The sequence below is a fragment of the Amyelois transitella genome, chromosome 3 (assembly GCF_032362555.1).
Source record: "Amyelois transitella isolate CPQ chromosome 3, ilAmyTran1.1, whole genome shotgun sequence".
Classification (NCBI taxonomy): Eukaryota; Metazoa; Arthropoda; class Insecta; order Lepidoptera; family Pyralidae; genus Amyelois; species Amyelois transitella.
In genome coordinates this window covers 10,139,099-10,154,830 of record NC_083506.1, presented here as the reverse complement: position 1 = coordinate 10,154,830, position 15,732 = coordinate 10,139,099, and the positions used below count along the sequence as shown (strand labels likewise).

Below are 15,732 nucleotides of genomic sequence, written 5' to 3'. Positions count from 1 at the left end.
TACTGCTACTGAGCCAACTCAGTCGCAGTATATGCCATTCGCAAAATATATTAATTATGAGCAATAAATAATACATTACATTATCAAAATATCATAATAGCTAAACATCATATTATTCGCGAATTTGCTCAATCTGTAAAAATAGAATCATGCAATGATGTAATAACATTACATATTCCAGTGATTATGTTTAGTTATAATGTTAAATACATGTCTGTCAATCCTTATGTCAAGGGGTGCACAAAGAGAAGATTCCCGGAATTTGCGGGAACGGGAATTAGCGAGATATTTTGTTTCACACGGGCAGACCCGCGGGCGTAGACTAGTATTACATGCTTACCTTCGTCTTCTTGTGGTACTTTAACCATCTTCATATGCCATTTGACGGGCTGCATTAAACTAACAGCGACAAATATGTTCATACTTAGCGCTGCTACAATCATTAGAGTTCCGCTGTATCCATAGAAATTTAATGTGAAATTCAATAGTATTGGTATTATCATGGTAATTATGGCTGTAACAAAAAATAAACTTAGTTATTGGAAGAAATATACCTCAAGATATTACTTTCTGGTAGTTGCTACAATCTTTAGAAGCTAAAGAATATCTCCTTTTAACTGAGATTTTAAAAAGAAGGACAGAGCTTTATTAAGTAAAACGCACTTTTTCTATAACCTCTGTGCTTTTATCGTGGGTGTGTAAGTTCTCAGAGTGTGTAACATCTTACAACTTCTATAATATAAAAGAACGTTTAAATAAATAAAAAAATGCTTTTAATTTAAATAAATAGGTGTGTGTGTAAAAATTTTATATGAGACAAGATTTTTACTCGTAGGGTGAATGATTACTATTTGCTTGTGTTTTTAAACAGCTTTTAATTTCTTATTGGAAGTATTTTGTAATTTTTAGTGTCTTTATTAACTTAAACTTTTATTTTAATCATCAAACATAGGTGCAAATTTTTGCAGCAACGACAACAAGGTCGGTTTACTATACTTTAAAAAAAATTATAACATATCTAACCTGTACTTGCTTGTACTACTCCCATAGCTAAGAACCGCCTTTTCACAAAATATTCATTGATAATAGTGCACGCCAAATTGAATAATATGCCAAATCCTAGTCCCTGGAGTGAACAACAAAATAAATCAATAAATGGTTCAATCTTATATTATGCTTTTGATTTTGCCTCAGGTTTCTGAATATGACTGACGAAAAGTATTGTAGGCGCCATAAAAATTATTCTCATTCCTGTTGATGTGATGATCTTATTCACTATTTTATTAAATCGATTGGTCAGGTAGGGATTCCAGACTAGTCACAACTAACTTGATAGCTCCATAATTCATTCCATTTTTATATATTTATTACCTCTCTAAGAATAATTTCTTGTATCTATATACATAACATTTATAAATTCTTTAAAAAAATTCTTAGTGATATAAAAAAATATCACATCAGAGGAAATTATTTTACGAACATTGCGCAGAAGCATGACTTAGTGAAAGTTGCGTTTATTCAATACTTATGATTGTGTGTTTACATTTTGATAACAGATTACTAGATATGTCAAATTGGCCAAGTGGGTGTCGGTTCATGCACGATGTTGTATTTATAGTTGACTATCATAGTAAAAGAACTATATTGTAAAGAGCAACTAAATAATGTTATATTTCCTATAAGTTTATCGACGGGACCTCGTGAACTTGTAAAGCCTTCATGGTCGTAATAGTTATTCCTTAAAATTTTTCGTATGTATTTCTTCAGCGTCTCCAAGCGTTACCATTTATACTATAGATGAGACATAGACAAAACTGTTTGGGTCCTTTTTAGCTGCAGAACCATAAAAACACTATCTTCTTGTTCTTATATCTAAATATAGATACATTTTTATTAATATGGCTTTTTCTGAAATACAGAGACTATATATACATATGAGATAATATGATGTTGCGAAAGTAATTTGGTCCAGACGGTAAATATGTTTTTGGTTGAAAATATATCTAGATACATCCAATCACGTCTTTACCCCTTACGCGGTGAACAGAGCGAACAGTCTATGGGTTAAAGATGAAATTGAGATTTAAAAATGTGACAGGTTGCCAGCTCATTTCCTAAAAGAAGAATCCCAAGTTACTCTCTTGAAAAAGTACCACCTCATAAATAATTACCTGAAGCAGAGCCATGCAAATAAAGAATGGAATAATGGAATTTACAAAGACGAGTCCCACACATCCAGCATTGTAAACGAAACTAGCAACGAAAGCTAGTTGGCGAAATTTCAACACTTTTAGTAAAGGACTGGTTAGAAATCCTGAAAAAGAAATCTTATTACATTGATATTTAGACATGTTTTACATACATATACATACATTATCTTACAAGGGTAGGCAGAGGCAGTTTCAATGTTGGTTTGGTAGCGAATAAAAAAACATAGTAAGTGCCAGTTTCTTCTCTTCCCATACTGATTGTAATAGTCAATAAAGGAGAAGGCCAATAAATTTTAAATTTACTTTGGGTATTTGTAGATGCCTAATTTTATTCTTTTTAAACACAAACATATGCATAATAATTTAGCATGTAGATTACTTATCTGGTCTAAGATACAATAAGGAATTTCCCAAAATTACCGGGATTTCTCGTATTACGCGGGTGAAGCCACGGGCTAACGCCTAGTATAATATAACTATCTTACCTGCAACTGCTAGACTCATGGCATTAGTACTCATGATAAGTACTACAGCTGCCGATCCAATTTCTTGTTTCTCTATAAATTCAGCGTATAACATACCGAAGCATCCTATAAATCCTGAAGTTAGACTCTAAAAAAAGAATTTGAACACTGTTACGACTGAATAAAGAAAGTGAATGACTGACTGACATATCAACGCACAGTCCAAACCGCTTTCCAAACCACAAAACCTACCCAATAAAATTCCCGCGGGAACGGGAATTATTATATTTTTCATTTTACCTCATACTTTATGTCCTCTGGTAAACCAAAACGCAAAGGTGATTGACTGACAGCCCTTTCTACTGGCGAAGTTACGGGATTTTTCATTTTATGCGGGCGGAATCGCGTATGTAGTATATTTATAGTATAGTAGCTATATTTAATGGTCACAGATAAGGCGGGATTGGTTCTTATACTAGAACTACACTACGGGGACCACAGGCTCCTTTAAAAAAGAAGGAACCAATTTTAAGAATAACATACATACGAATAAGTCAATTTCACTTACAAAGATTAATATAGTAGCAATACATATAAAATATCCCCAGCCACCATCAGGGGCTTCGTACACATTCGGGCACTTTTTAATTTGATCGCCCATTGTCACCTTTCCTTAACTCACTTTAAAAGAGACTGCTCTTGAAATATTCATTGCTAAAAATTTATTTTTATCTCATCTTAATTTTGATGTTTGCAATTAGATTATACAGCAAATAATTAAATTTGCATATTGTATTAGTTCTGTTTGCTCAATCTTGTTACACCATATTGAGTAACGCCGTCATTCAATGGGATAAAAATTAACACAAAGTCATAACATAAACGCAATTGACTAAGTCATTTTTTTGTCGAACTTATGACGAGTTGGCATTTTTATAAAGGAAAAGATTATTTCAATTGGTTCATTCATATTCTCATGCTTCACACTCTTATCAGTTTACCTTATATTTGTCGCATCAAAGTGGTTAAAATAGCTAATATAATAATGAAAAAAATTTACAGAGCCGTGTGGTTTCCGGCACCATTAAAAAAGAAAGAATAGGACCACTCCATCTCTTTCCCATGGGTGTCGTAAAAAGCGACAAAGGGATAGGCTTATAAACTTGAGATTCTTCTTTTAGGCGACAGACTAGCAACCTGTCACTATTTGAATCTCAATTCTATCATTAAGCCAAACAACTAAACGTGGTCTATCAGTCTTTTATAAGACTGTTCGGCTCTGTCTACCCCGCAAGGGATATGGACGTGATTATATGTATGTATGTAAGTGAAATTTCATACTTAGAATGCCGTTTGACTCCAGAACAATGTACACGCCAATCAGTCGTGTTGCTGAAGATGACATCCTAAACTACTGCTTATATTTTTTTTTCCACTCGTTTTTATTCCGGTATCTTTCTCATCGGAGTCAGAAGTGGTATTATCATGACTCCACACATAAGTCTAAATGGACTCAATGCCGTTTGACATAGGTACACGACCCCTAGTAAAGGAAAATGTTGCTCTATTAAAATCATAAACCTTTTCAAATTCTTGAACTTGCAAATTTTCCCCCCTCACCGTAAGCGTTTATTTTACTTCATTACAAAATATCTTAACAGTAGAGAATTATTTTTACTAGTAAACCAAGCGGGTTATGTAGGGGAATGAGATTGAACGTTCAACGTAAACCGAGAATAGTGACTGGAAATTGGCTACAGTGATTTTTGAACCTTCATCTCGTTTACCAATTTCTCAGCTAATCTGCCATCGGCATTTTTTTAAAACCTTCTAACATATATACATAAATGACGCCTCTTTCCCGGAGCGGTAGGCAGATACCACATTTTTCCACTTCTTCTGCACTTCTTCTTTTCCTTTTTTTCTTTTCTTCTTCTTTCTTCTTTTCTTTCGCTTCATCCACTTTCGGGTACTCTTGACCAGATCTTTTGCTAGAACGTCTCCGATTTGATCAAGGTACTTTCATGTAGACTTTCCCACTCCGACAGTTTCGACTATCTCGCGGGCCGAACCCAAAGAGTAAAACTTAACGGTACCATAAGTGAAAGTGTTAACGTAAACTACGGTGTCCCGCAAGAAAGTGTGCTTGGTCCAACCTTATTTCTCATTTATATAAATGATCTATGTAACCTAGCACTTAAAAACGCAAAAATTGTCACTTATGCGGACGACACCTGTATCGTTTTTACTGGATCAAATTGGAATAATGCTCGTGTAAATGCAGAAAAAGGTATGGTTTTGCTAGCTGAGTGGCTTAAAAACAACCTTCTCACTTTAAATACGGCTAAAACAAATTATATCTGTTACAGCATCTACACTAACTCGCAACCCACTCAAAATTTCGATATAAAAATTCACTCATGTGGCAATATTTCTAACTCTGACTGCAATTGTCCTTCAATTGATAAAGTCAACCAAACTAAGTATCTGGGTGTAGTTGTTGATGAGAGGTTAACGTGGTACCAACAGATTGAAATAATAACAGCTAGGATCCGTAAATTCATATGGATGTTTAAGACATTACGCCATATAGTTTCTAGAAAACTTCTAAATAATATCTATATCTCACTAGTTCAGTCTGTCATCACATACTGCATTTCGATCTGGGGCGGTGCTTTAAAAACTCGCTTCCTGGAAATTGAACGAGCACAAAGAATGCTATTGAAAGTTATGTATTTTAAAAAAAAAGACTTCCCGACTTCTGAACTATATTTAAGATGTAATCTTCTGTCTATTAGGAAATTGTACATTCTGGAACTCATTCTCGGTAAACATAAAACCTTATCATTTAAATCTGACACTGCAGGGAGAAGAAGAAGATACGCCGTTGCTGACATTCCGCACACAAATACAAAATTTGCAAGGGTGCAGCTTAACTCTCGAGCTTCCTTTTTATATAATAAAATTAATAGAACACTGTATATATATTAGGGTGTCCCAAAAAAATCAAAGTTGTTTTTTTATAACGCATACCCTCTAATTTTGTTCGAATGATGTCAAAACTACCGTATATAAAATTTCATCTCCTTAGAACCACGGCAACCCGTGCCGACTTACATCCGGACATGTGGGTACTGGTTTACTAGGCGCGCGGCAGCGAGCGTACCGACATTCATGCAATTACTTGTTTGTTTTATGAGTGAACGCATTGTTTTCTTTCAATCAAGATGTCGGTGGAGTAACGCAGTTCAAAAAAGGATATTTTCTTAATAGGGAACGTAAAACATCAAATTACTGGTTCAAAACTTCCCTCAAATGGACAAATACTCGCAGTTCTATTCTACAATATTCGTGAAGTAAATTTAAGTGTAAATGAAAGTGCAAATCTAGCTATTCGTGAGTGCATTATTTGTTGGGAAAAGGCACGTATTCCAACTAAATCTTTTCCTAACTGCGTTAAGAAATAAGTTAATTTATACCAAGTTTGGAGGGATTTACAAAAAAATCTAAAAAGACGCAAAATGTGTTTCAGCAGCGTCGACGAGATTTTGTTACGAACTTAGACAACTTATTTGATATTACAAATGCCGATGCGCTTCAATTAATAAAGATCGACGAAGATAGGATCTTCTTACAGCGACAGAGAGAGCCAGGTCGGCCTGGTCACTTAGCTGGAGTAGACAAAAAACTGGCCGAAGAAAAGGCGCGAGTCCTGCAATGAAGAGCATAAACGGCGTGCTAAACACTTTTCAACTCTGTTGCCTTCAACTTCATCTCATGTTCCTCTAGAAGATTCATCATCTGATTCTGAAAAAAATAGTACACTAGAAATAATTCCTATATCCGTTGAGAGCACACGACCCGAGTCTAATATTTCTGTAAGGAAAAGTTTCATAACTCCAAAATTGGTTGCTGCATTAGATCGGTGTCAGATAAGTATGAGGAATTCTGTTTATATAATACAAGCAACAATTGAAGCTCTTGGGCATAACATTGACGAATTTCTAACAAGTAAGTCAACAATTCAAAGAGTTCGTACGGAAAAGCGAACAGAGCGCGCAGAAGCAATTGAAGTTGATTTCCAGAACAAGGTACCAGATACTGTAACCATCCACTGGGATGGGAAGCTGTTGCCCGCTTTAGATTCACGCAAATGTAAAGAAGAACGTCTTCCGGTACTTATTACATATGATGATAAAGAACAACTACTTGCTGTACCTAAATAGGACAACTCTTCAGGTCGTGAACAGGCAGAAGCTGTTTGGAATGCTCTTTTAGTCTGAAATCTTGAAGACTAAGTACAGATGCTGTGCTGTGATACTACTGCTTCAAACACAGGTCGCATTAATGGCGCCTGTATTCTCCTGGAACAGAAATAAAACAGGGAAATGCTTATATTTGCATGTCGCCATCATGTATACGAATTAGTATTGAAAGGCGTATTCGAAACTAAAATCAACCAAATTACGACGAGCCCTGACATCCAATTGTTCAAAAAATTCCAAGAAAACTGGAAAAACATAAACTCTGAGAAAATAGAGAGTCATAAAGAAAAGCTTTCTTGTCTGAGTGATGCAAATATTAATGAACTGCTAGAGTTTTACCGGAGTGAGTTAACTAAAGATATTGTTAGAGACGACTATCGCGAATTAATAGAGCTTTCAATAAAGTTTCTTGGCGGTGATACAGAAAATAAATTTAAGATACGGCCTCCAGGCGCCATGCACCAAGCTAGGTGGATGGCAAGAGCTATTTACTCTCTAAAAATATCATTTCTAAGCACGCAATTCAGAATCGCAAAGAAGGAAAAGGAAGCCCTCCTTGACGTCTGCCTATTCATCGTCACATCTTACGTCAAACCCTGGCTGCAATGTATTTTGGCAGTGAATGCTCCTTACCAGGACCTACTTTTTAAAAGCCATGAAGGCTTACGAGGCAATTGACAAAAGTATCTCAAAGGCAGCTTTACAGAAGTTGTTTTCAGCACTTGTGGTATTTGACCGACGAGGTGTCTATCTTGTCTCTCTTTGATGATAGTGTAGACCAAGAGACTAATCTAGGTTACTAACCTGTCCAAAACGATTCCATCAGCTCTTGTGAAACGGTACATGCCATCAAAAGAAGAACTCTGTGGCCCACTCTATGAAAAAAAACTCGAAGACTTCGTTTCCGCCAAAAGCAAATCTTTGTTCACTCGGCTGAAACTTGACGACAGCTTTCTCAACAAGTCTCCTTCTTTGTGGTCAAATAATGCTTCATTTCAACAAGCTAAAATGAAGGTTCAGAACTTAAGAGCAGTAAACGATACCGCCGAAAGAGCAGTCGAGTTGATGCACGACTTTCATGGCTTGATCACTGTCGAAGAGGAACAGAAACAATTTTTATTACGTTGCGTACAAGAACACAGGCAGATATATCCAGACTGTAAAAAGCAAACTCTGAAAAGGAAATATGAAAAATAAAGCCCTTATTACTATTTACTGATGTTACTATGTTTTATTTATTGAATTGAAATTAAGTTCTTAAATCTCCCTTTACTTCCCTATTTCTCCATACTAGCTTTCAGATTCAAACTTTGAAGCCAAGTCGGCACGGGTTACTATTATCAGATTGCAATAATACTTCATATTTAAGACATATGGGTCAAATCGAAAAAAAATAGAGGGTATGCGTACCCAAATTCCCAAAAAAAAAAATCGCCCTTATAGCCTGGGACACCCTAATATATATAACAAATTCAATGCTCAAATTTATAGCATGTAAAAACTTTATATATTATATTGATGACAATGTAATCTAGCGATAAGAAGAGCGGAGCCTCCTGGCACAAGCCTTTTTCGCTTAAAAGGAGGCGCCAGCAATTACTATTATTTGTAATGATTGTTACCCAATAATTTTTTTTTTAACAGTCCCTTCCCTTTGTATATATGCTTAGACAACCTGCTTTCATTCATCCTATTCATTCATTTCAATTTCTAGTACACATAAAGCAGAAACCATTCAGGTCCAGCTGAAGAATATCTCATGTCACTATGATCGACTTCGTGTTAAGTCAAGTAAGACTGACAACGGGCCAGACACTAACAGGAATTAGAAATATACGTCATGGAATTAAAAACCAACTAAACTAATTAATTATTGTTGTAATTGTAATAAATAATTTATTATGTGTTTCTAAGTTGATAGTGTTATCTGTCTAAGGTCACTAAATTTATAACAGTCAAACCTACATACAAACAACTTGTAATTTACTCACATCGTATCACACATAACGTGTTTGATGAATTGTGTCAGGCACATGTCGTTTCATTGAAATAATTTTATTAAGATACCTTGAACTCAGACCAAATCTATACACTAAACCGTGAGTAGGATAAAGTAAGATCGTGCAACTGAAACATATCGACTCAAAAATTTCGACTTATTAAACATCAAATTAATTGGGTAATAACCAATAAAAATATATTATTATATACCAATAAAAGCAAATTAAGAAGCTCCTCCTTTTTTGAAATCGGTTAAAAAAGTATCCGTATCGCAATAATGATCAGACCGCATAAAGAAAAGCAGTGCCAGCTGCTATCGTTTTCCGAGCTGGACCTACTAATCAAACCTATCGTGTTTGATAACAGTGAATCGTAATTGCCAAGGGTACAAAATGTTGGCGATCGATGTTGAGCATCGAAGTGGATCGATAGGTGGAAGGACAGGGACGTGGGAGGTCACGGTCGCATGCACAAAGTCATGGTACGTGCTAGTGACACGTGGCCATAGGCTTTCACTACATATGAAATTATAGATAAATTGTTTTGAATACAGGTATGTGAACAGACATTTATTTTTAGTCTTTTACATTCATTCATATAGTCACGTCTATATCCCTTGTCGGGTAGACAGATCCAGCAGTCTTGAAAGACTGATAGGCCACGTTCAGGAAAGAATTGAGGTTCAATAAATTTTAAGCGTTAACTGAAAAATATCGTAATTACTTACTAACTAATAACTGTATCAAAGGGGGTTGCATTTAGCTTATTACTATTGTCGGTCCGATTACGTAACCAGTGGGTAATTTTACGCTGCACTTGAATATGTGATCACCAACATCAATAAAGTCCTAACAATTTTTTTTTTTTTTTTTGTTTAACGCTTTCGTTGCACCTCTACTGCATTGCTTGTTGCAATTCTATAAACGATCTACCTATTAAGGGACCCATTGTCTAAATACGTATAGGCAGTAGTGACTTTTCAGACTTCTTAGGGTGTTTTATCTGAGTAATATATTAAGAAAAATTGTGTTTGCACTATATATTCATAAAATTTACTATTTAATACTACAAATACTTTTTAATTTAATGATCGTGCTTTGTCATCAACCAACTCAAGCAGTGCTAGATCGTTATACCAAAGAAATATTGCAGAGAGCAATGAACTCGAAAACAAAGGTGTAGTTGATTGCACAAAATAAACGTCCTAGAATTATTAACACTGCTGCAAAATTTTTAAATAAAGCAGACGTAACGAACGACATACAAAAATAACCAAACTTTTTTTCCATCTTTTTATGATTTAGAGAGTAATTAATATTGTTTTGTTGGCAAAGCATGTATTCTAGACATAAATGTTTTAATTTTCCTTTAAAAATAATACTATGTGGTTCAAAACGACCTCAATTTTTTCAATTGATATTTTCGTAGCGCCATATTGTTGCAGGTCTTGCATTAAGAGTTCTTTTACAGTACTCTTCTTACATGGACCAATATCGTAATTATAATATGTTAAAATTGTATTTAAGTACCTAAAAGTCAACGAAAATGACACCAATTTTAGTCCAGTCAATTGAACCAGTGAGGATTTATGGAAAAAACTAATTTTATTTTTTTTTACATAAATTATCTGTGATTTATTTTAAAATGGAGATCCTAAATTGAGTGCTCCAAATTTCTACAGAGACTTATTTCCGAGCACGCCGTACCTTTCGCAGCCTTAGAACGATCGCAAGTCACGTACACAAAAATCAAATGAAAAAAGCAAAACCCTTTGCCGACAATTTTTTTTACGGAAAACTGTACTGTCTGTCATATTACCGGGAGAATTTCATGGGCATAAGTATTTTATTTACGTGTCTGCACCATTGAAGGCGTAACTCTCGCTTTAAATTCTTCCAAGGATTTTGAGAATAATCTTTTTGGTGCTTCCCTATATTCTAAAAGAATTATACATAAATTACTACAAACAGAATGATGTCTGTCTCTATAGGTCACGCAAACTGTCACCCAGTCAGTAGCGCAAGAGTTTAACGTACATTTGAACAATTTTCAACAACACCAGTCTACAAATATTCATTCATACATATAATCACATCCATATCCCTTGCGGGGTAGACAGAGCCAACTTGAAAATACTGATATACCACGTTCAGCTGTTTGGCTTAGTTATAGAATTGAGATTCAAATAGTGACAGGTTGCTAGCGCATTGCTAAAAAGAAGAATCCCAAGTTTCAAAGCCTTTCTCTTAGTCGCCTTTTACGACATCCAAGGAAAAGAGATGGGTGGTCCATTTCTTTTTTTTATTATGTCTACGTATAACGAATTTAAAAAAAGTACTTACAGTAAAGAAACTGAAAACGTTCGATTTTATTTTTAGATAAAATTATAAGCCGTATCCAAAGATATCGGCTTTCATGACTCATGTCGTTAACCTGACCATGAGCACGGCAATAGGGTGGTGCTGGGGTGGTACTGGGGTGGTACAAGCCTGCTGGTGGTGTCAGTGGCGCGCCACCACCAACCCCAAGTCGACGTGCCGTGGGGTCAAGTTTTCGCGAATGGTCAATTTGTGTTACGTAAAAAGGAAAAATGTGCTTGTGATATTTTTATTTCAAATTTGGCAGTTACAGAAAAATACTTAAAAAGTTAACTCTTAATGTTAGTTTCTTGCGGTAATGGATTTTAACTCAACGATACATATGTAACTGAAGACCATTCTGATGGGTATAATAAAAACCTTAGACTTCGTAATAATGAGATGCGATCATGCAGATAGCGATGATAAGAATCTGAAGATAGAGTGTGAGGTGTGACTGAAATAAAATAACGGCTGAGAGAGAAAACAATTACGTATTTTCGGTATGAAAAGAAGAGAGGAGAAAGTGTCATTGAAAATTATGAACGACCATGAAAATAGAATGAGTACGAAAGATGACAAAACATGTGAATAACGTATTAGGTCAAAAACTTTCGCAGGTGCTAGGATGAATCCCCTTACATAGACTCAATTTCAGACCTTCAATATAACGACTCCAAGGAAAATGGTGAAGAAAATATTATTGTTGAGACTTTCTTCGTTTTGACGACTGTTGAAAACTGACTGGCTCATAATAAAAGTGCCTTGCATAGAAAATTATTAAATTAATAATAATTAAATTTAAGTTTGGATTACTCAAATGTATTTGCAATGAGGTAATTCCCCATTGGAATTCGGAGGAATAAAACTTTTATACCAACCTCGCTTCTGTTGTCTCTAAATAGTGACTTAAGTTCAATTTCAAAAAAAGGCACGGAAGCAGACAGAGCTATAACGTCTTTACTATAGAAGATCCCGAGTGCTCCATTTTCTCATGATTTATTGAGATACCTCGGAGATGAAGGAATGAAACGGTTTAGCTGTGAATTCTGAATATCAAGTCTAAGTTACTTATGAAACTACGTAGTGGGGCACTGACTCTTATAACACATTAGACATTGAAGGATATTGGACATTGTCTAGAGCACATTTAGCGAACATTCATATATACATACATATACTCACGTCTGTATCCCTTGCGGGGTAGACAGAGTTAACAGTCGAATTGGCCGCGTTCAGCTGTTTGGCTAAATAATAGAATAAATATTCGAATAGTGACAGGGATCTAGCCCATCGCCTAAAAAAGAATCCCAAGTTTAAAAAACTACGACATCCATTAAAAAGAGGTGGAAGACATTCACTTAACCTTCAATAAAAAAAAGGTATAAAGTTCTAGCAAACACTATAGCTTAGTTTACTTAGCGGACAAAATTCCTCGGACTCCGGGACTATCGGAACTGGACAAACGCCGAGGATGATGAAATTTAATAAATTTTAAATAAATTTAATTTAAAAATGAAAATAAATATGTCAAAAGTCACGTTCTCTTAATCTTAGGCACCATATTCAAAGTTAGTCCTATGTCGTGGAGAATTATATTTTGGTAATTTTTCTGGGTTTTGAATTGTTTTTTTTTTTTAAAGAAATGTAATATCGTTTAGTTATTATCCAATAACGCAAATTTCCCACTTACTACGAAGATTGCTCTATTTTTAACATGAAAAAAAAAAACAGTTGAAATTTGGTCGGTATGATAACAGAGTTCAATTTTATTGACCAAAGTTCAGATTTAAATAACTAATAGTAGTGCAAAGTGAAATGTGAACGTAAATATTAATAAATATTTGTATGAATGTGAATTTATTTTTGGACATGCTGTATTGAGTTTGAAGATGTTCAGCGCTGGAGAGACGCCTCTGATGACCCCTGATGGGTACAGCAGCATATCAGCAGGTATATTTTAATAATGTATATAATGATGTCATTATCCTTCACGGGGTAGACAGAGCCAATAGTCTTGAGAGATTGACACTCAACGTTGAGGTGTAAATATGACTTAATGGAATGTTACAGGGTTGCCAGGCCAACGCATAAGAATCCCAACATACATATAATCACGTCTTTATCCCTTACATGATAGATAGAGCCAACAGTCATCAATAGACTGAAATGGCTCGTTTAGCTGTAGGGCTTAATGATGGATTTGAGTTTCAAATAGTGAAAGTAGAACCTTTAATATACCCGGCCCCACACTGCACCAGAACTCGTATTTTATAAACAATTCACAATAGGTGATTAATTTTTTTTTTCAGTAATAAACATAAAAAAAATCACGCCTCTTTCCCGGAGGGGTAGGCAGAGACTACCTCTTTCCACTTGCCACGATCTCTGCATACTTCTTTCGCTTCGTCCACATTCATAACTCTCTTCATACAAGCTCGGCGGTTTCGGGTACTTTTGACCTGACCCTTTACCAGGACGTCCTTAATTTGATCAAGATACGTTCGTCTAGGTCTTCCCACTCCGACCCTTCCCTCCACACTCTCCTTGTATATCTGCTTAGTCAACCTGCTTTCATTCATCCTCTCCACATGACCGAACCATCTTAACATACCCTTTTCTATTCCTGTAACTACATCTTCTTTCACATCACAACATTCCCTTATCACGCTGTTCCTTATCCTGTCACTCAATTTCACACCCATCATACTCCTTAACGCTCTCATTTCCACTGCATTTATTCTGCTTTCATGCTTCTTTTGCCATACCCAACTTTCACTCCCATACATTAATGTCGGGACCAACACGCCCCTGTGCACAGCCAGTCGAGCCTTTTTGGATAGTTTCTGACTGCTCATAAAGGCATGCAAAGCTCCATTCACCATGTTCCCCGCGTTCACTCTCCTTTCAATATCACTATCATACTTGCCATCTGATGTAAACTTTGATCCTAGATATACAAACTCTTTCACTTGCTCCACTCTTTCTCCTCCAATCAAAATATTACATGCTGTCATTTCTTTCTCCATTTCAAAAACCAGTGTTTTAGTTTTACTTACGTTCACTTTCATTCCTTTCTCTTTTAAAGCTTCATGCATACAGTTTACCATCTCCTGTAACTCCTCCGCTGATGACGCCAGTATAACCTGATCGTCGGCATAGAGCAGACATTTGACGAGTAACTCATTCATCCTTAATCCACTTTTAGACTCTTTCAAATCTGTCAAGCAGCTATCCATAAATAGGTTGAACAGCCACGGTGACGCAACACATCCTTGCCTAACGCCTTTCTCAATCTTAAACCACTCAGTGTGCGCTCCGTTTATCCTGACACAAGCACTCGAATCCTCATATAAGGATTTCAGTGCTCGTATTAAGAGACTGCTCACCCCATGCATAGAAAGTGCTGACCACAATTCATTCCTCTCAACTCTGTCATAGGCCTTTTCCAGATCTACGAATGTGCAATAGACTTTTTGACTCTTGGCCAAAAACTTTTCGGCTATGCACCGCAAGGAAAAGACCTGATCAGTACATCCCATTCCCTTTCGAAATCCCGCTTGAGCATCCCATATTTTGTCATCAGTTTCATTCCTGACTCTATTAATCAATACCTTAGCATACAATTTGCCGACGACGCTAAGCAGGCTTATACCACGATAATTTTTGCAGTCCAGCTGTGACCCTTTTCCTTTGTAAAGTGGCACGATAACAGCCTTACACCAATCTTTTGGTACTCGGCCGCTTCTCCAACACAAATTGAAAAGGCAGTACAACTGACTAGCTACTACGCCTTTTCCTGCTTTAAGCATCTCGACCGACACTCTATCACACCCAGCAGCCTTTCCCGCTTTCATACTCTTAAGTGCTTCCACAATTTCGAACATTTCAATTTCGCCTTCCATCTCATTCTCTTTTTCTTCGCTATAGCAGAAATCTTTCTTATTTCCTTCCTTTTTTTCAAATAAACTTTCAAAATAGTCCTTCCATATCTTTAGTACACATTCTTCTCCTTTCACAACGCTACCATCCTGGCATCTGATCCTAGTCAGCTCTCTGGTTATAGTATTTCCTCGGGCTGACCTTACGGATTTCCAGAATACTTTCAGATTTGACTGAAAGTCTTCTGATAGCCTTTTATCAAAATCCTCTTTATACTCTTCTTTCTTTCTAATCACAGCTTTCTTAACCAAATCTTTCATTTTCTTATATTCCTTACGTGCTTCATTCACATCTTCATCTATAACCTCTTGCATTCTTAAGTTAGCTTTTGCTGCTAACAAATCCAGCCATGCTTTCTTCTTTAATCGCACAAGTTCTTGCACATCTTTACTCATCCACGCATTTTTGTGATTTTTTCCTTTCCTTCTTCTACTTACACCACACACTTCAACAGCTACTTTCACAATTCTTTCTTTAAATTCCTTCCATCCAT

The 15,732-nt window shown here is 35.9% G+C and overlaps 2 protein-coding genes across 4 annotated transcripts in view; one reads left to right on the top strand and one right to left on the bottom strand.

Moving 5' to 3' along the window:
* LOC106140086 (monocarboxylate transporter 9) overlaps nucleotides 1-3,401 on the bottom strand; it is a 34,261-nt gene extending 30,860 nt beyond the window's left edge. For both annotated transcript variants that reach the window (XM_060948246.1, XM_013341611.2), the window contains exons 1-5: nucleotides 3,243-3,401; nucleotides 2,696-2,822; nucleotides 2,172-2,314; nucleotides 1,024-1,126; nucleotides 341-514 (exon numbers count right to left, since the gene is read on the bottom strand). In XM_060948246.1, the coding sequence (XP_060804229.1) occupies nucleotides 341-514; nucleotides 1,024-1,126; nucleotides 2,172-2,314; nucleotides 2,696-2,822; nucleotides 3,243-3,335 (640 nt within the window). In that variant the 5' untranslated portion in view covers nucleotides 3,336-3,401. The remainder of the gene's footprint in view (nucleotides 1-340; nucleotides 515-1,023; nucleotides 1,127-2,171; nucleotides 2,315-2,695; nucleotides 2,823-3,242) is intronic.
* Nucleotides 1-15,732, top strand: part of LOC106140135 (solute carrier family 12 member 6) — a 292,621-nt gene that overhangs the window by 135,882 nt on the left and 141,007 nt on the right. The window lies entirely within an intron of this gene.